This window comes from Ceratotherium simum, chromosome 17 (genome assembly GCF_057802395.1).
Source record: "Ceratotherium simum simum isolate JZ-2026a chromosome 17, ASM5780239v1, whole genome shotgun sequence".
Lineage (NCBI taxonomy): Eukaryota > Metazoa > Chordata > Mammalia > Perissodactyla > Rhinocerotidae > Ceratotherium > Ceratotherium simum.
In genome coordinates this window covers 36,551,696-36,577,291 of record NC_141916.1, presented here as the reverse complement: position 1 = coordinate 36,577,291, position 25,596 = coordinate 36,551,696, and the positions used below count along the sequence as shown (strand labels likewise).

The following is a 25,596-nucleotide window of genomic DNA, read 5'->3' as shown; positions in this document are numbered from 1 at the left end:
GAGATCGTTGTTGGCTGTAGTTACCAGAGCCCTTTTGGTTGTGTGTTTATACTCCCAGAGTGAACTTGAGAATCACAAATGGAGACAGCTGGAAGAAATTATAAACCATGAAATAAGTTAACTTTTATTGTACACTCTCAGATGCCCTTGTAGTCTCCTCACAACACCATGACTACGCAGTTTCTATAGTAACCAAGAAAAAGACAGAACAGCCTGCACAATTTAGCCAACGTGTGATTCAAAGATCATACTTAATGGTTCAAAGTGGTATAAGGTGTTATTGCCAGTTTTCCAAAAATATGTGTCTACTCCTAAGTGTCCAAAGAATGAGGAAATAACGTGATCAGTGTGGCCTGGTGACTAGGAAATATTTATGCTGCCTTATTATGCAGGAATTAATGTGAACCCTTTTTATATCAAACCAAAAAGTGTAGGACAAATTATTTTGTCAAGCAATGTATGTCTTCTCAGATGCTTTAGACAAGCCTATGACATTTTTTTTTATCTTGGAAATACTAATCAGATTTTATTAGAGGTATTTTTTTTCTTACCACTTTAACTATTTTTTTTGTGTGTGTGTGAGGAAGATCAGCCCTGAGCTAACACCCATGCTAATCCTCCTCTTTTTGCTGAGGAAGACTGGCTCTGAGCTAACATCTATTGCCAATCCTCCTCCTTTTTTCTCCCCAAAGCCCCAGTAGATAGTTGTATGTCATAGTTACACATCCTTCTAGTTGCTGTATGTGGGACACGGCCTCAGCATGGCCAGAGAAGCAGTGCATTGGTGTGCGCCCAGGATCTGAACCCGGGCTGCCAGCAGCGGAGCGCACGCTCTTAACCGCTAAGCCACGGGGCCGGCCCCATTTTAACTATTTTTAAGTGTACAATTCAGTGGCGTTAAGTACATTCACAATATTGTGCAACCATCATCACTATCTATACCCAGAACCTTTTCATCATCCTGAACAGAGATTCTGTACCAATTAAACAATAACTTCCCATTCCCCCTTCCCCTGGCCCTGGTAAACTCTATTATAGTTTCCATTTCTATGAATTTGCCTATTCTAGGTACCTCAGATAAATGACATCATAGAATATTTGTCCTTTTGTATCATCTGGCTTATTTCACTTAGCATAATGTTTTCAAGGTTAATCCATGTTGTAGCATATATTAGAATTTCATTTTATGGATAAATAGTATTCTATTATATGTATATACTACATTTTTAAAATCCATTCATCTGTTGATGGACACTTGGGTTGTTTTCACCTTTTGGCTATTGTGAATAATGCTGCTATAAACACTAGTATACAAGTATATGGTTGAGTCCCTTGGCACATGACTTTTTAAAAATAAAGTATTTTTAGCTCTCGGTGTTTGGATCTAACAAAACAAAACTCAAATGTCACCACTGATTTTTTTTGGGTTATTTTACTTTATTTTTTTAAACAGATATTGGGAAAAAAATCCTACTTTTCTCATTCCTTCTCACATTCCAAGGCTGTATGTACCCCATCTTCCTGCATACGCTATATAAATACACATAAATCAAATTAAATTAAATTAAGCAGGGCTACAGCTATAGACAGGATTTGTTGTCAGAAACTGAAGCAATCATACCTTCTGACTACCAAGAAGGTCAAAATTAAAAATGAGCATATTTCATTATTTCTTCAATTTCTATACTCTTGATAGGTATAGAATAAGATAGCTAACAAATAAGGAGTAAGAATGGTTAAGAAAAAGTAGCTCCATCAGATTATTTAATTGAAAAATTCTTGGCCTTTGGCATTTTCTATCCATGAGATTTTGTACCTTGTATCACAAGCTGGAAGGTAAAACTATTTTGGCTGAATTTGAGGTAAGTATAGGCAAGTTTAAAAACTCCCAACTAGTTACTCCATGCAAACTTCACTTATTACTTACAGTCATTAGGAAGCTAAATTAATCTATGTTTTGAGGACACAGATTCCAAGTGTAGAGAATCAGACCACAAGATTCAGAATTTCTCAAACAGGTGCTTTTGGAAAATGCATCTGCAGAAATGGCAGAAGTTGTCGACCTAACAGCTGTGCGGCAGGGTACAAAAGACTCAAATTAGTGACTGGGAAACTCCATGTGCATAAAAAGAAGACTGTGACGGTTTTGCTTTTGACCAATGTTTTTCTTCTTTACAGCCTAGAAAGCAAATGTTGTAACTTGTCCACAAACTATCTCCTTTTTTGAGAAGTGGTTACAGTAAAGTCGGGAGGAGTTATTTTTTCTAAAAGAATCCATTTTTTTGCTTGCTGCTGGCTTCCTCTCCAGTATGATGAAGGCTGGCTGGACATGTCGGGCATCCTTGTGTTCTCTAGGCTTGGATATTATTGTGCTGAATAAAAAAATAAAATGGCAATGCATGGTGAAATATAATACAGACTGTATCTGTGTTGAAATAGTTATAGCAATATAAAGTAGAGATGTTCAGAGTCTTTCCTTCACACTAATCTTAAATTAAGACCTGGAAATGGCAGATCTTGAACATACTCATGGACGCAGGACAATAACAGGAGGGAGGAAATTATTTCTGTGATACCTCAACTTTTGGCAAGGTGAAAGGATTATTCGTGTTTTTCTCCTTCTATCTCAACTCTCTAACATGCGCACTTGTTTAGGTTACAGTTTTAATGGTGATTGATGATGTGCAGGGCTCTTTGACTCCTAAGGAGCTTGGCTGTTTCATTAGCTGGTCACGGATGCTGCTTACTTCTGGTGTTGAATATGAAGATCCGCATGGTTCTGAGGCAACCAGTTTAATGACCCATTTCTAAATGTTCACACCTTTCATTTTCTTCTTGGTGGTACTTGAGTAATACCTAATTATCTTTTCCATTAAATATCTAAGATATGCCCCAAATTTAAAATATAAAGGTAACAGACGTAAAAATGTAATAAGAAAAACAAAGGAAAGTTACATTTCGCTATGGCCAATTGGCTTGAGTCTTCTTTAGATGTCTTAGCAGGAGGCCTCACAGTCTGAGATGCTTTTGTTCTACACCTTCTTTATGGAAGTGGAGCTGGAGACATTTGCATGGGCATTTAGTTTCCTTTAAACTGTGGACTACCTCTGACCCAGCGTGGCGGGGAGTCTAGACTGCAGGTCTTTGTACTCCTCCCACCTGACCTACCTGTGACATAGTAACAAGAGGCCGGGAAGACAGAGAAACAGAAGTGGCCAACAAGCTTTGAAGGAAGGAGGTTGTGGGAAACCAATATTCACGAAATTTCAACTGACTGAAGAATTTCAGGAACAGATCACTTTGAGGGCTGAGAAGGGAAAGATATTAGGGTATAGATAGTGTAAATAACAAAGTATAGATAGATAGAAAAGTACAGATAGTATAGATAGAAAACACTGACACCAAAAAATTTAACCATTAGACTTTCAAAACTCCTTTAACAAGGTTTCACATTAAAGAGTATTAAATATCAGTGGCTCTTTCTGGGCTGTTAAATACTGACTCCTCACTCACAAAAACTGGCCCAAGGAGGAGAAATTGTTATGGAAAGTTCTTGTCAGGGTCCCAAGGAAAGCCCCTTGGAGGGCTAAAAGGACACCCCATGTTTGGATTGTCCAGTTCAGACCATTCAGAACAGTAAGAGATGTATGAACATAGCTCAGTTCATGAAGGGAGTGCCTCACCAGTACTTTATTAGGAGTGCCCAATATAATACACAGGAGTGCCTCCTGGGTACAAGAACTTTTACGGATCATGACTTTAATATCCCATGTTTGCAATTTTGTGTCTTCTTCCCAGGTCCTAAGCAAGTGCATACTCTTGAGGACAGTGCTGGTGATATGTAACAAGTCTCACTGCTGCCCCTGTTCCTTCTTCCCTCTCTATTTGCTATCCTAGATCCCTCAGTGTCTCCTAGCAAGTTTGAGAGTTCATATGGCAGGTGACAGACACAGAGGGAAATTACCTGGCCTTTCCAGAGTTCTCTAACTCTAATTTGTGGAAAGTTCTGTTTCTGCAGCATTCTGTGGCGTCACCCACCTCCACTGCCCATTAGTCACACAGTAGAACTCCTACACATTCCTTGCAAAGTACTGAGTATTTGAGAGCTGTGACTCCAAGTACAACTGCATGGTTTTGATCAGTTGTAGCATGGAAATGTGATTACCAGCCAAAGACCCCTGAGATTGAACTCTGATTTGCTGTTTGTACCAATAATTGGCACTCTGTTAAATTAATAATTTTGGAAATAGGACCTGAATCTTTTTTGCTGTATGGAGTAGCCAACTCCTTTTTTTTGTGGGTAAAAATGTCTTTTTACTAGTCCTACTTCTAAATGTGTAGTGTTTTCCCTTTCAGACAAGTTGGGAAGGGGGCAATAAGACAAAGACAATCTTAAGGCTCGATTGGCAGAGCGGTGTGGAAGAGCCCTGTCATTAGCTAGGATTGTAGTCTTAACTCTGCCACTTACTAAGTGACTTCAGGTACGTCACCGAATCTCTCTGACCTAACGTTCTTCAACCATAAAATGGAGATAAAATCAGCCTTACTTATCTCATAGGCTCAAACAAGGTAACGTAAAAACCGTGAAATTCTGCACAAGTGTATAACATTACAAATTGCCAAGGAATGGTCATGAATACCAATGAGAACCAAGTGATAACTTCATCTCTGAACAACTTCCCATGAACAGACATGCCAGATTCAGGAGCTGACTGCAATATAGAAGTCATTCACTGACAGGTGAATTAAAATTTTGCTCCCAGTAAAGGTTTCAGAAATATTCTGAATTGATGATCAATCCTAAGGATACCACCAGATGGAGGTGGAGGCTCTGAGAAGACAGAAATAAAGGCATCTCAAGAGGCCTGGAACTTTTCAAAACAGGGTAAGGAAAAAAAAAATCCAACCTACCAAAGAATCTCCCACAGAGAGGATCAATGAACAAATTTGTGACCATGGTTGTTAAGCAAAATAATAACTGAGGAAGAAAACAAAGGCTGAAGACCTTTGCCGAAAGTATGTTATTCAATATCCAATGAGAGGATTCAGAACATTTTTTTCCAACCAAAACCAACAACAACAAAAATCCTTGTTTTTGTATATAATAAAATATCCCCTTTCCAACTCATTTGCAGATTCTGTATTCAGTATAATTCACTTCTGGCTACAGAAAGTGAATGGTAATTGAATTGTAGAAATGCTAGTTGCTAATGTCTGTGGTAGATTTCAGATCCCATCCTTTGTATTTCAACTACACCCTGCTCAGGGCTATACCAACTGGAGGAAGTGGATCCCAGTGTAGATATATCTCTAAATCTTTTGGGAACATGAATTGTATCAGTGAGGGCAAAGGCTGGATTCTCCAGTTCTTTGCAGTTCAAAGACCTTGGGTTTAGTTTTGGATTACTAGATGAATTTCGGTAACTTGTATCTACAGACTTCAGTTTCTTTTGCTCTAAAATGAGGTGGTTGGAATAAATCGCTTTACAGTCTCAATGCCCTTTAAGAAGTGTCTTGAGAAAAAAGCTTCTCAAAAGAAAAAAGAATCACATTTTTAGGAAGTTGGAAGCTCAAAAATAATAATAGAGAGAGTGGACTTATAGATGACCTTCAGAAAAATAGAAGATGATGATTAGGGAAAATCTGGGAAGAGAGAAGCTGAAAGAAATTGGACAGCTGAACAATCTGAGGAAAACCGAAAGATCGGTACACAAACGTGGGTAGCTGGGCGAATGCTGAAAGGCTAGCCCGCTGGGTGGATAGTAAAATTAAGTCATTTCTGCCAGCATATACAGCAGAGTCTAGAATACTAACAAGTTAGGGATTGGGTGGCTGTAGATTTATTCTTAAACCAAAGAATGAACCTAAAGCCTAATCAGAAACAAGAGCAAGAAAACATATACTAGATGATTCATGGACTAGGGCAGTAAAGGATGTCAACTAGAGAAGGATACTGACCAAAAGGAATCCTTGACCAAAAAAATCACCTTGTCATCAGCTCTTTGCGGAAGAGTTTAAACACAACCACTTACAAAACAGAAAACCATTGAGATCGTCCTCAATTACTTAGATGTTGATATCATCATGAAAGAGATGAGGTAATGTAGAAAGTGATTGGTTAAATGATACAAGGTCATTTATCAACTGAATAGCAGAGGCCAGGCTTCCTAATCTTCCCTTTCATCGCCATTTAAAAGATACATAACTACAGAGCTTCTGCAGTCTCTTTAGCCAGAATAATTTCTGCTATACTATTAACAATCTGTTGCTCATAGCAGTTAAAATAGATTAGTATATTTGCAGAATTGTTTTTTGAGTATTTGAAATGACTCTGGTTTTCAATCGCTCTTACTCATCCATCAACAAGGATAGGATGAGGATATAGGGCAAAAAGTAAAGATGTGGTATTTCCTTGTTTCCCATTCTTAGAAAGTTTATCATACAACAGAGAAGGCAAAAACTGATGGCTCCAAAAGCAACATAAATATTTAACAGAAAATTAATGACTACGGGATATGTGAGAACAATCCATGTTAGGACAGCTCTTAAAAATATATCTGCAAATTATTTTAGTCATTATTTTTCTGCAGAGAAGGCAAATTTGTAATAGTTACTTACCTTCAATGGTTGAGTTTGCCTATTGCTTTTGTAACTGAGATGTCTTGTTTTTCCTGGTCCCTGCAAACTCCCAACAAAAGAGGGTTGGGGGGATGGGGAGGAATTCAGTCCAATATTCCAAGCACTGATTTTCCACATTAAAACAAATCTTGGAATAAACTAACCACAGAAGGATTTTCTTTCATTTGAAGAAGAAATCTAAGGTTTAAGGACAGTATTTAAGGTATCTTGAACCAAATGGTTTAAAAACCACTTGAAAAGTATTATTTGATTATGAAGTCCAAGTTTTCAATGAAGCATTTTAAAAGGAACCATATATTTCAAGCCATATTTAATGAAGACTTTCAGAGAGGAAATATCCATCTGGAAGATATATATTTAAAAACTGAGGTTGCAGAGTAATTTTACCAGCCCGTAAAATTCCTCAAATGCTTTCTCCTTTCTACACTTACAGCTGCCCTAATGCTGAAGTAGCTGGTGGAGGGAGGTACAGGAGTCAGGTTGTATTAGGAGGGATGCAAGAGGAGATGTGTGGACTGAAGCAGATGCTGCCTAGCTGCCACTTTAGCCAACTCCACCGTGGTGATGAATGAGGTGACAGATATGGTGGCCTCCCTCATTTCCATCTACTTAAGCGGGGATTGAAAGTCACTTTGTTTAAATACAATTTCTAAATAGAAAACTAGTGTTATCAAATTGAAATAGTGATGAATCGAGTGATCTCAAGTACAAATTACTTCTAGCCCAGAGATGGGATGTTCTTTCATTCCTGTAAAATAAAAGATAAGAAAGCAAAATAATATTTTAGGCAAAGACAACAATGAGCTCTTCCAGAAAAAACAACTACGGGAAAAGCTCCTCTGTTATACCTAACCCTTTCTTTTCTTCTGCAAGCTCAGAAGAAGAATTTATCAAGTTAAATTGCCAGTATTTGATTACAAAGAAACAATATCCAGAAGCTGGATGTGAAAATGTGATCTGCAAGGAAGATTAACAAAAATGCAGGCTGTTTCTGTTTAACACAATGATTCTCTTAGCCGCTAATAGGTTTCTGAATCCAATGTATCAAGATGCTATTTGGCACATCGCAGTGTAAACTTTCTGAATAGAAAGTTATGAACCTGTAATATAAATAGGCTTCTAAGATATTTTCCTTACCATAGGCAGTGGCTTAGATATAAGAAGAATCTAGCTCATCACTGCTCATCTTCTGGAGTGATTTGTTGGCATGCAACAGACCTTGTAAATATTTTATGTATGTTCTTCCAGACTGACTAGCCTGAGGATGAAGATTTTGAGTTTCACCCTGAAAGGTTGTTCTTTAGCAAACAAAGTACTGTATTTTAGTAAATGGGAAGTTACTAAACTTACTGTATTTAGTAAATGGGAAAACATTTATTAAAAATTCCCATCTATAATTTCTTGAAATTTAATGACAGGATTATTAGTAGTAGTGTTGTTTGTTTCAATTTCGGTGGGTGATGGCAATTTCTTGGGTTATTTGAGCCTGAATCCTTCAGCACCTGATAACTTGAATCCGAATATTCTGACTTTGTGAAAGAGTGTTTCTCACTTGTGTGAAGAAATGGATCATTAACGACATATATTTCCATAAATGAGATTATAATCTTTCATAACTACAGGGCAATTAATTAAAAATACTTGTATTTTGTAATCTTGAAATGTTTTGAAATAAAAGACGTAGTCATAAAGTTACCCTTGCCCCTTTCCCCATTCTGTTATTAGGACTAATATCTTGGAATTCTTTGTACATCCATTAAAGAAACCTTTATTTCAGCTGTAAGATGAGACATATAACTGATTCTCACTTGTCTATTCTTTTAAAAAAAATTCTACAGAAATATGGTAATACTACAATCTAAATTTTTTGAGAGCAAGCAACAGAAGAGAAAAATCATTACCCTTGAATACATGATGTAATGTAATTTTCATTTATAAAAAAGTTCCTAATTTTTTATGTTATTATTTGATAACAAAAAATGGACAGAAACATTTGACAGTTTGCAGTGTTCCTTCAAGTAATTATTTTCCACTCAGTCTGATTGTAAGAGGTCCAAGTAATTGACCTTTTCTATTCTATAGGATAGTCAGATTATTTGTTTAAAAATTTCCATATATCAATTCATACAATTTCTAGTTATATTATTGACTAATACTGTCATATATATATAAATATATGTATATAATATTAACTGAAAATCTGCCCAGTCATAGAGATGTGACATTCAACATTCCAAATTCTTAATCTGATAAATTTAAACAATGCAATACAGGCATAAACATCAATAAATAGAACAGATACTAATATGGAAGATATGTAAAGAAAATTTATTCCAAACTTGTATTTTTTTCCTTTGTTACCATAATGCATTGGAAGCATGTTCTCATGGGAAAAAAATACTTTGATCCCAGGATATATAAGCCAGATCTATTGAACTATAATGAGTAATGCCCACAGCCCAACTAAACTAGAATTCCATACATGTGATCTTAATGTAGAGCTTACATTGATGAGATTTTAAATGTTTCATTCCTGCATAATCTTATCTATGTTCTAGTTTCATTTATTTTTCAACAGATTGGCTTTTATAGTGTGGCTTTGCAACCGTCAGAAACAAAGAAACATTATTATTATTATTACTGTAATAACATTTGTATGGAAGACAGTAGCAGCTGTAGAATCCACAATTAAAATGAATCCCACTTCGTGTGCAACATGGATCACAGATGATAGGCAAAGTGTATTAGACAGTATGCAAATAAAGTGCATTCAACACTGCACACACCTACACTGTTAGCTTAAAATAATGTCTGTAGGATACTATCTTCAGATTAGTTTCTGCTATTTAACTTGGGTTGCAGAAGACGACTGACAAAATTGTCCACAGTCTGTAAGCTAATCACAGCAAGAGGAAAGCACATTCTCTCCAGGTCTAGGAACAATAGTGCCAACACAATGCAAATGCATCCGCTTTGTTAACGGGTCTTTAGCCTTCCAAGAGCTACTCTTTAGGCTGTGGTCAGTGCCTTGCCTCTGTGCTCTAATAGCTCCAAGTTGTTACTACATTCTATCAAAAATGTCTTTCTTGTTTATTTTATTTTTTCAAATTTTTATTGCGAAAAATTTCAAACATACAGAAAATATGAAAGAATAATATAACCAAGACCTATCACCTAGATTCAATAATTAATATTTTGCCATATTTGTATCTGTCTATGCTTATGTCACCAAACCATTAGAAATTAAGTAAAGATTTCTATATGAATCTATAACCACAACACAATAAAGAAAGAACAATGGCTCATCAATATCTAATATTCATTCTATATTCAAATTTATGTAATTGTCTTAAAATGTCCTGTCTAGCTGAGATTTTTGTTTTCTTTATAACCAGTAGCCTATTAAGTGAAACTAAATGGTAATGATCCTATGTGGGCCATCTGGTTCAAACACAACTTAACAGCTTAAACAAGATTATTTCTCTCTCACTTAACAGTCTGGAGATGCGCCAATACATGGCATTTAGGATGGCTTTTCCACCCTCAACATTTGGCTTTATCTCTGAGTTGAAAGATGACAGCTCCAGCCCTGTTATCATGGCCGGGTGGAGACACAGGGGAGCGCACACTCCAAGGGCGTGATCCAGATGTTGCATACACGATTTCTGTGCACGTTCTATTACACAGAATGCAGACTCATGGTCCTGCCTAGCTGCAGCAGAGACTGAGAAAAACAGGCTTTATTCTTGGTGGCTGTGTGTCTAGATCTCCCTGGACCTGTGAGTCTTGCATCTAAAGTAACAATGATTTCAGGGGTCAGTGATTAGCCATTTCTGCCATGAGATGCTCCTGGAAATGACTGAGCTACAATGAACTATATTAAAATGAATTCCCAATACATTGCAGTATAATGATAGGCTTAGACTTATTTCAGACGACTATTTTTCTCCTACACCATGTAAGTCTCGTATTGTTAATATTCACTCTGAGTTCGTCAATCTATTTTTTTAGGTTTTCTTTTTCCTTCCTTGTCAAGGTATAAGCTGTCAGTGCTCATTACTGTAACTGTGCTTTCTTCGCTTTCTAATTTTCCTTTTTTTGTCATCTAGTTTCTAAAAATAAACTTTTATTTAGGTACAATATTCATGCATAAAAGTTCACGAGTCATAATTGCACAGCATAATAAAACAGTGACTCATGTAAACACCACTCAGATCAAGAAATGGAACATCATTAGTATTCTAGAAGCAGTTTTTGTGTAACCTCCAAGTACTATTCCATTCCTTCTCCTGGAGATAACTACTATTGTGACCTTTAATACCATGGTTTAGTTTTGTTTGTTTTTGAATTTTACATAAATGGAATCATACAATATGCATTCTGTTTTGTCTGGCATCTTTTGCTCAATATTACGCTTATGAGATTCATTGATGTTATTGCAGGTAGCAGTAGTTTATTCATTTTCATTGCTTATGGGATTGTATTAACATATCATAATTTATTTATCCATTATGTTGTTGATGAACAATTGGATTGTTTCTAGTTTTTGGCTATTACAAATACAGTTGCTATGATTGTTATCATATTTGTCTTTTGGTGCACGTATGTATATATCTATTAGGCATATATAATTCCTGGGAATGGAGTTGCTGGATTATGGGGTAACGATTTTTCTTTCCTTATTGCATTCAGACTTCTAGTACAATGCTATGCTGAATAGAAGTCATCATAAAGAGAATTCTTATCTTGATCTGGATATCAAGGGGAAAACTTCCATTACTTTCCCATTAAGTATGATAGTTTGCTTTAGGATTTTTGTAGATACTATTATTTGTCAGATTAAGGAAATTCTAATCCTAGTTTTCTAAGGTTCTCTCTTCATGCTTGGGTATTAAAGTTTATCAAATGCTTTTTCTTTATCTATTGAGATGGTTATATAATTTTTCTCTTTATTCTAAGATGATAAGGTTAGTTGATTAATTTTCAAAGCCTGAACCAACTTTGCATTCCTGAAATACACCCACTTTGTTTGTGATATATTATCCCCAAATAACCCATGTATCAAAGAAGATCACATTGAAAATAGAATATATTTTTACAGGATGATCATGAAAGTATGACATTACATCATGTCACAAGAATGACATTTATATACTATTCTTTTAGTGTCTATCCTAGATTCCAACATGCATTCTTGATTTACTAGAATCTAACATAAATTGTTACTTTTACAACATATTGGACAAATAATGGAATTTAGAGTACTTTAACTCCCTTTACTATTCCTCAACTTTAGTGCTATTGCTGTTGTTATGGATTAAATTGTGTACCCCCAAAATATATGTTGAAGTCCTAACCCCTTGAACCTGTGAATATGACCTTATTTGGAAATTGGGTCTTTGCAGATGTAATCAAGTTAAGATGAGGTCATACTAGACTAAGGTAGGCCCTAATCCAATGAGTGGTGTCCTTATAAGAAGAGGCAAATATGGACACAGATACATAGGAGAGAAGGCCATGTGAAGATGGGAGAAGAGATTAGAGTGATGCATCTACAAGCCAAGGAGCACCAAGGAATGCAGGCAACCACCAGAAGCTGGGAAGAGGCAAGGAAGGGTGATCCCCTAAAGCCTTCTGACCTGGGCCCTGCTGACACCTTGATTTCAGATTTCTAGTCTCCAAAACTGTGACAGAATAAATTTCTGTTGTTTTAAGACACCAGGTTTGTGGTACTTTGTTACAGTAGCCCTGGGAAACTAATACAGTTGTCATGTATTTAATTCTACATAAATTTAAAACCCTACGAGGTAATATTAGTACTGTTTTGTATAGTGAATATTCATTTATGTTTACCTATGTTTTGCCTCTGCATTTTTTTTCACTTCTTGCTGCATCTCTGTGCATCCTTCTAGGATCATTTTCTTTCTACTTGAAGTATTTCCTTAGTGTGGGTTTGCTGTTGATGAATTCTCTCAGTTTTTCTTTGCCTGAAAATCTCTTTGTTTCACCTTCACTTTTGAAGTATATTTTTGCTTGGTATAGAACTCTAGGATGGTAGTTCTGTTAGCACATTAGCACACTGAAGATATTATTCCATTGTCTTCTGACTTCCATTATTTGGTTTTCTGAACTTTTATTATAATATCATATACGAAATACAATATTATTATATTATATATTGTACATTATATATATTATATTATTATATGAAACCACATAAAGGTGTGGTTTCTTTGAATTTGTGCTGTTTGTGATTTATTCTTCTTGATTCTGTGGCTTGATGTCTTTTAATTTTTGAGAATTTTTGTTATTATTTCTTTAAATATTACTTCTGTCCCAATCTCTCTCTCCTGTTCTTTTGGGACTCAAATTACAACTCTACAAGACCTGCTTGTCCCCAATCTCTTTTTCTAATCTGCTTTGTTCTTTTTTTCCTCCTCTCCTATTCTTTCCTTCCTTCTTTCTTTCCTCCTAGATTTTGGAATTTTTTCATTCCACTTCATTTTCAACATTGCTTCCAAAATCCTCTTTAAGACACATGTCTAACTCTATGAGATGCCTGCTTTAAAATCTTTTCTGTCTGTCCTCATCAAACATGTATTAAACAACTATTGTGTGTCATGCACTGTGCTTAGTGCCACTTGTATAAATTAAAAACACATCAATTATACTGTATATACTTTATGGATCCATATATATGTAATTAAAGTATGAAAATGAGAACCAGAATTATTTATTCCAGTTTCATGTCAAAACTGGAAAGAAGATCCAAGGGGATTTCAAATTTATGGGGCTTTTCTTGGTAATGTGAAGCAATATGACAAAATATTAGCATGCATTAATCTTGAATGATTAGCATGTGGATACTTTTAACATTATCCTCTATACTTTCTGTATTTTAACATGTTTTAAAAAACAAAATGTGCTTGGTATAAATTAGGCATACGAGGTGTAGATGTTTCTTTAAAATTATCTTAATTGTTAGTCCCGAGGCTCCTCTATAACATATTTGGGAGGCACAGTTAAAAACAAGGCAATTGTTTCCAGATAGAAGAGTCACATGCAACTAAGACTCTTTCTTCTGTAACTCAGCAAACTAGCCTATTTATTAGTGTAGGGAGAAAGGAGCAAGACTGAAGAAACTATGAGTAAAATTGATGAATTTTTGTTTTATCTCTTTTTTTCTTTGTCAGTTATTAAGGAGTGTGCTAATGATAGCAAATAATCCCATGGGAGGCAAATTAAAAAGAAACTGGATAATTAATAAACTAGGTAACTTTCCCTTGAAGAATCACGTTACACATTCTTTCAAGGAAATGAACTGGTGATTCAGAGATTTCTGTTGTCCAATCAATCATCCTCTAATCATTCATAACATCTGTCTCTTTGTGGCCATCTTTTGTGATCGAAATCAAAGAAAAGCTCTTACAATTCTGATGTATAAATGCTCATATTCAAAATTTAATGAATAGAAAATTAAACAGGTATATAATGATGAACAGAGGCCCTAAAGATATCAAAGCAACTATCTTTTTGAATTACTATTACAGAATATACACATACAGTGAAATGTTTTGTGTTGAATAGTGAAAATTTTTGAATAATTAAGGAGAGTTGCTACCACTCTAGAAAGGTAAATCAAGAAAATTCAAAATCAAATTTCTTTGGAAAACAAGTTGTTCAAAATGAGTAAAATAGTGAAGGCTACCATTAATTGGAGAAAAACATAAATTAACGTACTTCTTGAGAGTCTCAAATCTAAGTCATAAAGTACTAAGGGTGTGTGTGTGTGTATATAGAAAATAATATATTACATATATATATAATACATATTTTCGTAAATAAAACTTATTGCTGAAAGAACGCTTTAAATTTCAGAACCAGATCTCTCTCTCTCTCTTTTTTTTTTTTGTGGGGAAGATTGGCCCTGCCCATCTTCCTCTACTTTATATGGGACGCTGCCACAGCGTGGCTTGACAAGCAGTGAGTCGGTGTGCTCCCGGAATCCGAACCTGCAAACCCTGGGCCGCCGGAGAAGTGTGGGCTGTGCCACCGGGCCAGCCCCAGAACCAGATCTCTTACTTTACAGATGAAGTAACTCTGGCACAAAGATATAGGGTACTTAATTTTATGAAGTGGAATAATATATTTAGGACTTCACAAAATTTCCATCATTCTGCTTCTAAAAGGTATTATTTTGGGGGTACTATTTCCCAGTGATGTGTTAGCATACTAGCACAGTTGTTCTCATACTGTTGTGTACAGAATCCTGTGATTCCAGAGAGGTGCCTCAAAGATCACAGGGAAGGAGGGAAGAAAAAGAAGGGGTAATGGGCAGTGGGAATCGCTACCTTCTCTTCAACTTGGACAGGTTTGCTTTTATCCATTTTCTATATCGGGATTCTGCCCAAGATTTTGTTTAAAAAAGCATCTCTCTGCTAAATAAAAGTTTGCAAATCATTATAACTTCACCAGGATATAGCTGTTAAATGCAACAGACTTTCTCCACAGCTTAGGATCTGGCATTGTGGTCTTCTAATCAGTTCTTCTTAAACATTTGGGGGCATCTGATAAACCTCATGGACTCTCTTCCCAGAAAACATCATAGAGGCATACATTTTTTGCACCAAATTTCGCAGATACATGGACTTCTTGAAATCCATTCACAGATCCTGGGTTAATAACACCAACTCTAAAAGCTTTATTTAGAGGACCTAAATAAGAAAATTCTGGTTGAAAAAGAATAAGAATTTGGGATTAATATTTGAGTGTGTTTGGAAAAGATGGATATTTTTTAGCACAGCATAACTTGTAGGACCAGTTTTTTCTGCCTGGTGAAGAACAAAATGTACTTTTGACCAGACTTCAAGAATCCTATGTTCTCTTGCTGGCCACACTGTTCTTTTGATTCATTGATTCATTCAATAGATACTTATCAAGACCAGCAAAAGACACTGTGCTAAAGCACATGTAAGCAAATGGCTTGTAATACTTGCTTTATGAGCCGTCTATCCTTGAGGATATGTATAGTTTTTAATACTTAGCGAATTTTACCACTTACCAACTTTTCGCCAGTTCTCAACACACATCCACACATCCACCTTACTCTTCACTGGAATAAATATCCCTTTGACTTACCTGCACTGGATTAGGCCTGGCTGACTGACGCCTGGGCTGTCTATCTAAGCTGCTTCCAGCCATGCTGGTATTATGAGGCTCAATCAGAGAACAGTAGGGATGTGCAGGGACATCAGGACTGTGACACCAAGGGCTGCGATTGGGGAAAAGTGTTGGTGGCATTTCTTTTTCTCTGTAAAAGAAAAATTAAGCCCAAATTGAACCCATAAAGCATTTTATGCGGTGGCATTAGTAATGAAGGCTCAATCAAAGTGAAAGCATGTTTCAAGACCAGAGAATATGGCTTTTCTAGAGCTTGTGAGCAGCACTTTTATCACAACATCAGAGGCATTTGCCTACACATGAATGACATAAATTCTGCACCTCCAGCCACATCAGCAATTGATCCAAGATAAAATTTCTAGATGATGCCTTTCTCCCTCCACCTGAGCACTGCTGAAGACATAACTTCATCTCTTTGCCTTTCCCCAGCCTTGCCTCTAACAGCAGTGTCATCGAGAAGTGAAATGGCCAGAGGGGTCTCGATATCGCCCAGCAGAAATCACCAGCCTTTATTGTCCCATAAGTGTAACTCTGCTTATGAATATATGATGGTTTTTATGGTCCTCTTCAAAATAGGATTTTTTTGGTCATTATTGATTTATGTAGTCATCACATATCTACTTGTCACCCAGTCATTCCTACCTGCTTAGTTACTAATTGTGAGGATTCAATTAAAAAAAAAATCAAGTGACTTTTACCTCTTAAGAAAAGCTTGAGCTGGTTCCATCTGACATTTTGAGATACCTTTCTTAGACTGATCTTGTTCTTCTTTAGCTGTAGTCATAACTTCGTGCCAATGAAACATGTGCCTTCGAGACGCTGGACTTACTACTGAGCATCTGTCAAATTCAATGTCAGTCTCTAATTTCTCCAACGCTTGCTTCCAGTGAATCGGAGTGTACCAGGCAATGGCCTAACCAAAATGATTCATTAATATTGAATAGTGTTGGAGTTAGATTTTTTTAAATGTCATAGGCTTATTGCAATAAAACTTCAAAATCAAACTGTATAATGTCACTTACCTACTGTGTATGGATTAGTGAAACACACAATGAGGATGCAGTTAGACAGCCTGGTCTTAGCTTCCAATTCTGACAATTGCAAGCTCAGGTAGGTTAGTCACTTACTCTCTTGGGCTGTCCTCGTATGTAAGATGGGGAAGGTGGAAGTGGGGAATCGCTGTACGAGGGTTTTGTGAGATTCAGTTAAGCTACTGAATTTTATAACATGAAGAACTGTGTAAAAAGTAGTTGTAATATTAATAAATTAAAATTTTAAATATGTAAGACACTGTGTTATATACATATGTCTTATTTGAGATGGGGAAATTGGCAGTAGATCTAGAGACAAGGAGAAGAAACCACGTTCTCCAGGCTAGAATCCTAGGTGGGACTAGTAAGGAGACCCATGACCACTAAAACTGGAGTTCGTTTTGGTTTCTTGTCTATATGGCATGTGCATAACATATATGGGCAAAAATTAATCAGGAAAATCATGTGTAGGGACTAACAATTACGTCTTTGTTCAACATGAGAAAATTAAGCACCACAGTGTGCCCTAAGAGTCTACTTGTTCTTGTGATCTGTTTTTAGTTTATAAAATTAGAGGTTTGGAGTTTATGTTGTAATCATTGAAAAACCCTCTGCTTGGCTTGACAAATTAAATAGATGTAAAGGCAACATTAGGCAAGTTCAGCTAGGCTAGGCCTACGGTGGAAGAAGAAAGAAAAAATCCTAAAAAATAAAGTTCAATTTCATGGATCACAGCAGGAAAACCCCACTTTTGCTTCAGATCATCAGTTAGGGATTCTCCTCTTTTAGTGACTCAAATATAGATATTCGTGTTGAAAATATGTTCATGATCCTTTTAGTACAATCTCCCTCGATTAGATTGTAAGCCTTTCCTAGACAAGAGCAATATTTTATTTCTCCCCCTGTACTATAGGGACTAAAAAATATTTGATGACAATGACAATGATAATGTGACAAAGTAAAATGATATAGTTTTAATTTCACCTCTGGAATGTTGGCCACATGAACCTTGTCTTTAGTACAATAGAAAAATTCTTGGAGTTAGAATATCTGGTTTCATTTTATTTCTGCCATTTAACTAATCATGTGACCTTGAGCAAGCCATTTAACTTTCCAAGCCCCATTTTCTTCCTTTGTAAAATACTTAAACAACACTGAGACTCTAATGAGATAAGGTACATATAAACAGCTCTTCAATGAGTTCCTACAGCATGGGAGCGGTCTGTTCTGTATCTGAATCTCTAATGCCAAACAATGTATTGGGAAAGTACCAGGTGTTGAATAAATATAAGATGCCTATTAATTTTTCGACGTACGCTACAGAGGCTACAAATCCTATAGGACAACGATGTGACTGGTGAAAAACATCTAGCCCTATTTAAAAATCTATAGACACATAGAATCTTAGTGATTTTACTGTATAATCTCTTATGTTACATATTAGAAAACAGAATAAAGATGACATAGTTAACTCATGGCACAGCAGGACTAAATCCACCTTTATATTACACCATCAGATTTGTAGGTGCATTGAATATTAACTGTTGACATGTTAGTGATGACTCAAAAAGCAGTCTGCCATACTTTATTTTAGAGTTTTTTTTTTTGATGACCCATAATGTAACTTCTGTTTGCCATGTCTTTTTTTTTTTTTTTGTGAGGAAGATCAGCCCTAAGCTAACATCTGCCAATCCTCCTCTTTTTTTTTTTTTTTTTGCTGAGGAAGACTGGCCCTGGGCTAACATCCATGCCCATGTTCCTCCACTTTATATAGGATGCCACCACAGCATGGCCTGACAAGTGGTGCGTCGGTGTGCACCCAGGATCTGAACCGGTGAATCCCAGGTTGCTGCAGCGGAGCACACGCACTTAACCGCTTGCGCCATGGGCCAGCCCCTGCCATGTCTTAAAAAAAAGTATTATTCAAGTCCAGAAACAGGAGCTATTCTAATCTGTATGGGTGGCTGTTATTTTAAGCAGAAGACTGCAGGCTCTGTAACTTTTTCCACGAGATATGGGTTATTTTCTATATACAAGCTACACAAATAGAAAGCAATTCCAGGGTCATGATGAAACCTTGGGTCTGTCTGTGTTTCAGCATGTCTATGGGAATGTAGCAACCTATCTTTTCAAGGAAAATCTATCTAGCAATTGCAGATAGTGAGATCCAGTATTATTGAGGTGAGAGCAGAAATGAATTTGTTAAAAAAAAAAACTCTGTGCTTATATATGGTTTTAGGTTGACTTAAAGTCACATTTCAGTGTATTTAATGGAAATATTTTCTATTTGAATTAAATAATGCTAAGTGCTTTACCATGAGGTGGGAATTCCAGGAGCATGTGACCTCACAAAAAGAAAGGCTTGGGCTGAGGTCTGAAAGATGAGCAGGATTTAATAGGTAAAAAGGGGAGGAAAGAGAGTCTATGGAAAGGCAAGACCATGTGCAAAGGCCCTGTGGCTTGAAAGAGCAATCAAATACTGGATAGCAAAACAAGTAAAAGAAGGCCAGTGTGGTTAGAGAAGAGGGCATGGAAAAGCATGGGGAGTGGTGAATTAGGGAGGAGGAAAGGGGCAAGACCACTACGGTTCAGGTCAAGTGGGTGAACTCTCTCTCATCCTGCTGCAGACTCTGGACAAGTGTTTTCTCCTCTAATGCTTTTCTTGATGTTCTCCTTTACAAAGTTGATATCTCTAACCTGGCTGCCATGCTCTGTGAACACACTGCTATGAAAGCATTGTTTCATTGTAATGCAATTATTTATTGTTACATACCAATTTCTATGGCTAGACTCTGAGTTTCCTGAGGACAAAAACCAGGCAATATTTTTGCTCTTTCCTCCAGCAACTAGCACAATGCTTGGCAGATACTAAATATATGTAAATATTTCCATACAAGTCAATCAATCAGGCTCAATCTTTCACTGGCAAACAGTTATTTGTATTTACATCACCCAGCAGAAATGGTCTGATCCTATCTGTTCAAAGTAGCTCAAACCACTCAGTAAAAGGAGCAGTCTAAGTACAAAGTCTAATTCAGTTGTAGAAAATGACAATTTACTAAAATGTGCATTCCAGGAGCTTAGGGACCTGGTCTGTCTGGTAAAACACTCAGTGCCTGGAACAGTGTTCATACGAAGTAGAAACCCCAAACGTGTTTGCAGAGGGATAAACGTGATGAAAGGTCTGAAACGAGAATGCCTTCATCCTAATCTGGGTTTTGCTAGTGATTTCTTATGAGGCCGAGTAAATAACTGAGATTGCATAGCCTTATTTTCCTCATCAGTGAAAATTATTGGAAGTATTATAAAATTCAGTTTGACCCCACAAAAATATCTAAGGGTGAACGAGAGAAGGCTGCAAACATCACATCTAGCGAGGGTTCGCTCCATCTGGCGACAACTGCTTGTTCTCACAGAAAGACACTAAATGGTGGCTCTTAATAAATTAGCAAGTCTATTCTAAAGGAATAGTCAGTCTAAGCATCAGGTATAACGGAGCAAGAAAGAAACTCGTAAGTCGATTCCGATCATCATATCGTGTGGATTAGTAGTTGTATGACATAGTAAGTTAGACTAGGGGTGAGGAAAAAAGGCAGATCGTTAAGAAAAATCTAAAGGATGATTTTGAAAAAGGAGTAACTTTTTTGTTGTAAAAAGAGATACCTTTAAATTTTACTTGTGTGTCTTTGGGCATATATTATGCTAATGTCATAGCGAGAAAAAAGTAGAGTGAAAATATAAAATTATCAAATATTGGGAATGAGTTAAACAACGTTATTACTAATACACTTAATTTTATAGTGAATAAAGTATAGTCATTATAAATTAGAGCGTAGGTTTTTTCACTAGAATATTAGTCCCGGGGCAGGCCCCGTGGCTTGGTGGTTGGGTGCGGGCACTTCGTTACTGGCAGCCCGGGTTTGGATCCTGGGCGCGCACCAACGCACCTCTTGTCTGGCCATGCTGAGGCGGCGTCCCACATACAGCAGGTAGAAGGATGTGCAACTACGACATACAACTATCCACTGGGGCTTTGGGGAGAAAAAGGGAAAATGAGGAGGAAGATTGGCAATAGATGTTAGCTCAGGGCCGGTCTTCCTCAGCAAAAAGAAGAGGATTGGCATGGCTCTTAGCTCAGGGCTGATCTTCCTCCCCGCCACCCAAAAAAAAAAAAAAAAAAAAAGAATATTAGTCCCTTGAGAGCAGATTTCATGTCTTACTCTACGTTATATTCCAGACACTATTGCAGCCCTTAGAATAGAGGAGAATCTCAACAAATGTTTGAGAACTGAATAAATGAAAAGAAAAGGCCTGTATGTAGTTCCATCCTTTCTTATCCTGCTCTTCACGCTAAATACCATAAATAAAATCCATCCTTGACTCTGAAATTTGAAATAGCTTCTTAGAAATATGGGCTATCAAAATGATTTTCACCAAATTGTAAGCAGCTCTTTGGCACTGGGAAGAGGTGCTGTTGATTTGCCTGACGTGTTATGACAGTTAGTGATGGTTCTATCCAAGCTTTTAAGGAGGGAAAAGTAATTGAGTGAGCTAAGAGGAGAAGGAGAATATAAGGAGAGCTATCCAATCTTTTAAAAACTATTGTTAAGAACTGGACACTGACTTCACCATTAGGTTTGCACAGGATTGTTGTACAATTCGGGCTTGTTGTAAACTTGTTTTGTTCCTTCCAAAGAAAATCTGATGGCGGCTGATGCTTTGCTTCAGATGCTGCTGCCCACACCTGTAAGAAAATAGTTTGTTAATGACAATGCCATTGGTGTTAACATAGTTTTGTAAATGTCAGAGGGTGATTGCAATGTATCTTTCTGAACAGATGAGGTTTTAAAATATAATAACTGTATAATATATAATGTCAAACTGTGTAACACTGAACAGCCACTGTACGTGATTTAAAGGAAAGTATCAGCAAGAGGGGAAAGCCTCCAGCATCAGCTAATTACCTGTTCTTAAAGCAAACAATCACTTTTCTTTACTCTTCTTATAAGCACTATGTTTGCTTAGTTTTAGGAACTTAAGTATTTCGTTTTAATAGTTAAATCATAAAAACAAAAAGTATTGGACAGTCAATTGAAGAAAACTATGGAAATTTAATTGTGGGTATCAATTTACATCCAGAGATGCACAGTGGCACAATCAACCACCACCAACAAAAAATTACCTTTGACATGGAGATTGAGTGATGATGAGACCACCGGTCCCGAGCTGCAGTCTGACTGGGTAAATGAGTTCTTCCTGCACAACTCTAGTTCATAGTATTTCTATCTTATACTCACCGTTACTGTGGAATTGGCTTGCAGTATGATATTTGGAAGGAAACGGTACAAAGAGATTACTTGTCCATTCACGTTTTGCTGGAGAATATGATCTCCAACATCCACTTCTTTGTCAAGGGAAGAGTTAACGAACTTCACGAATAAACCCTTGACATTCACTTCAGCTATTTTAATGTCTCCCAGAGCACTAGAAAATAAAACACTAGGATTATAAGGTGACTTCAGAGAAGCGTGTTTTTACATCACTTTAAGAACTGAATAATAAATATTCTTTGGAAGTTGTTCCTAAGGTGTATATTCTATTGGACAAATTCTATGTAGAAATAGTGTCTTTTGTAACCTAAGACAAATGGCTTGATCTCTTAGTTCTGTTTATCTGTGAAATAAAATGATCTATTTCACATAAAATAATTAAAGAAAACTTAAAAAGTGCTTTAGATGTCAAGGAATAATGCCATAGGAAGGTGTGATTATCATTATTTAAATTTCCTACTATTCATCATAACACCATTGAGACATGAAACCCTCAGTAGGTCAAGAGGAAAGTTGAATTTAGTTTAATTCAACTTACAGAATTTAGTTTAATTCTGATAAAGTTACTGGGAAGATTAATAGCAGCTATGTGCTTAAAAGAATTCTGCAAAGTTAAAACATTATACAAATATAAGATGGTATTTTTTTTCCTTCTAGCATGTGTTGAGAGCTTAATATGCAGCACGGGCTAGGTTAAGCATTTAGATATCAGCATTTTTCAGAGTATGAGTCACAACCTATTGGTATGTCATGAAATGCTTTTGGTGGGTTAGGGTCATCATTATAAAAATGAAATATATCCCTACCAATAATAGTAACCAGTACTTATTATGTGCCAGGCACTTTAAAAAGATTATATCTATATCTATATCTATATCTATATCTATATCTATATCTATACAATTTCATATCCACTATTCCAAAATCCAAAAGGGTCTGAAAAAACCAAAAACTTTTTAAAAAGCACGTTTGAAGCAAAATCTGACCTAAATTCCTTTGATGACAAAAACCTGATCTGAAACTGAGGTGAGGCTATTTATAGTTTTAATTCGTGGTTTATGTGAATATTCATATGTTTGCCTGTGGAAAGATTTTTTTTTTTCCTTTTAAACATTGGGCTTTTTTTTTTTTTTTTTTGTGAGGAAGATCAGCCCTGAGCTAACTTCCATGCTAATCCTCCTCTTTTTGCTGAGGAAGACCGGCTCTGAGCTAACATCTATTGCCAATCCTCCTCCTTTTTTTCCCCCAAAACCCCAGTAGATAGTTGTATGTCATAGCTGCACATCCTTCTAGTTGCTGTATGTGGGACGCGGCCTCAGCATGGCCAGAGAAGCGGTGCGTCGGTGCGTGCCCGGGATCCGAACCCCGGGCCGCCAGTAGCGGAGCGCGCACACTTAACCACTAAGCCACGGGGCCGGCCCCTGGCTGTGGAAAGATTAATGTTTGATTTTGGAAACTTCTCCAAGCCCTGATGGCGTGTTATGTAATATATGTTCTAGTCACCATATTACTTTCCTAAAATCTCCCAAATTCTGAGTTTAGAAACATGTAAGTTCCCAAATATTTTTGTAATATTTTGGTAAAGGCATTGTGGACTTATGATAACTCATTTAGTTCTTACAGTAAGGCTCCATATTCTTATTGAAGCCCACAATAAAAGAAATGAAGAACACTGTATTATCTCATTTAATTCTCACAAAAACCCAGTGAGACAGATACTATTTTTAGCCCCATTTTACAGACAAGGAAACTAAGGTTTAGAGAGATTAATTCCCAAATCCAAGGTCACTCAATAAATGGTAGTGCTTGTTCTTCTGTCTCACTCAGCTAGCAAAATCTCAAAGAGGTTTGATCCAACCATTCAAATTGTTTAGTATATACCCTGGTGGTTGAGCACTGCTAGAACACACACACACCCCCATACGCAAACACACACACACACACACACACACACACACAGATTGCTGCCACCAAATAAATGAGTGGTCTCCAACTATCCCTGGGCCCTTGGTGATTCCCTTAGTAATTGGCAGCAAGTTGTGTTCTTCACAAGCCAAGCCAGCACCTTCTGTCATTCCCTCAGCAATATTCAAATCTCTACCCCAAATTTCTAGCCTCACTCTCAGCAAATGATCTCACTAAGAAAATAGGGCCATCAGAGAGAATTGCATTTCCCTGCTTCCCACTTAGAAACAGGGTCACTCGCACCCACACCTACCTCTTCCCTGTTCCAGCCCACCTCATTGCAATGGAAGAGGGACCATTCTCTCACCTAAAGTGAAACCCTCTGGTTACCACCTACTGCGGCTTTAGTGTCTCAGTCTGTTCACTGTTCTCCTTTAACACCAATCTCTCCCTCTAGACTGCCTCTTTCCTCCAAATATGTACATATCCTCGAAGTGCTACCACCTTAAAAAAGAAAAAAAACATCCTCCTCCAGTTTCCACTTCATACTGCCATCACAACCAAGCTTTTGGAAAGACTAGATCACTAATTCTTCATCTCTTTTTCATTCCTCAATCCACTACCATCTACTTCTGCCTTAGACTGAGATAACCAGTGCCTTCTCAGTTGGTAAATTGAGTGGTAACTTCTCAATCTTTGTCTCTTTTTTTACTGAGGTGTAATTGACATATAACATTACACTAGTTTCAGGTGTACAACATAATGATTCAATATTTGTATACATTGTGAAATGATAACCACAATAAGTCTAGTTAAAATCTGTCACCATGTATAGTTACAAATATTTTTTTTCTTGGGATGAAAAATTTTAAGATCTACTCTCTTAACAACTTTCAAATATGTAATACAGTATAGTCACTATATTATATACTGTAGTATATATAGTATATATATATATATAGTGTGTATATATACATAGTGTACATATACTATAGTCACTACAATATACTATAGTCACTATGCTGTACATTACATCTCCACGACTTATTTATTTTATAACTGGAAGCTTGTACCTTTTGACCCTCTTCACCCATTTTGCCCACCCCCCACCACCTGCCTCTGGCAACTGCCATCTCTTCTCTGTATCTATGAGTTTGGTTGTTTTTTTTAATTCCACATATAGGTGACATCATACTGTATTTGTCTTTCTCTAACTTATTTCACTTAGCATAATGCCCTTGAGATCCATCTATGTTGTCACAAATGGCAAGATTTCATTTTCATGGCTGAATAATATTCCATTGTGTGTGTGTGTGTGTGTCTGTCTATCTATCTATCTATCTATCTATCTATCTATCTATCTATCTATCTCACATTTTCTTTATCCATTCATCAATGGACACTTAGGTTGTTTCCATATCTTGGCTACTGTAAATAATGCTGCAATGAACATGGGAGTGCATATGTCTTTTCAAGTTAGTGTTTTCATTTTCCTTGGATAAATACTCAGA

The 25,596-nt window shown here is 36.6% G+C and overlaps 1 protein-coding gene across 1 annotated transcript in view; it reads right to left on the bottom strand.

Annotated features, from left to right (window-relative positions):
• Positions 1–6,637: 6,637 nt before the first annotated feature.
• The window catches only part of LMNTD1 (lamin tail domain containing 1), a 35,373-nt gene continuing 16,414 nt past the window's right edge, over positions 6,638–25,596 (bottom strand). Inside the window, exons 4-8 of the mRNA XM_087441977.1 lie at positions 22,148–22,334; positions 21,475–21,594; positions 16,518–16,732; positions 15,784–15,949; positions 6,638–6,685 (exon numbers count right to left, since the gene is read on the bottom strand). Coding sequence (XP_087298103.1) covers positions 6,638–6,685; positions 15,784–15,949; positions 16,518–16,732; positions 21,475–21,594; positions 22,148–22,334 — 736 coding nt within the window. The remainder of the gene's footprint in view (positions 6,686–15,783; positions 15,950–16,517; positions 16,733–21,474; positions 21,595–22,147; positions 22,335–25,596) is intronic.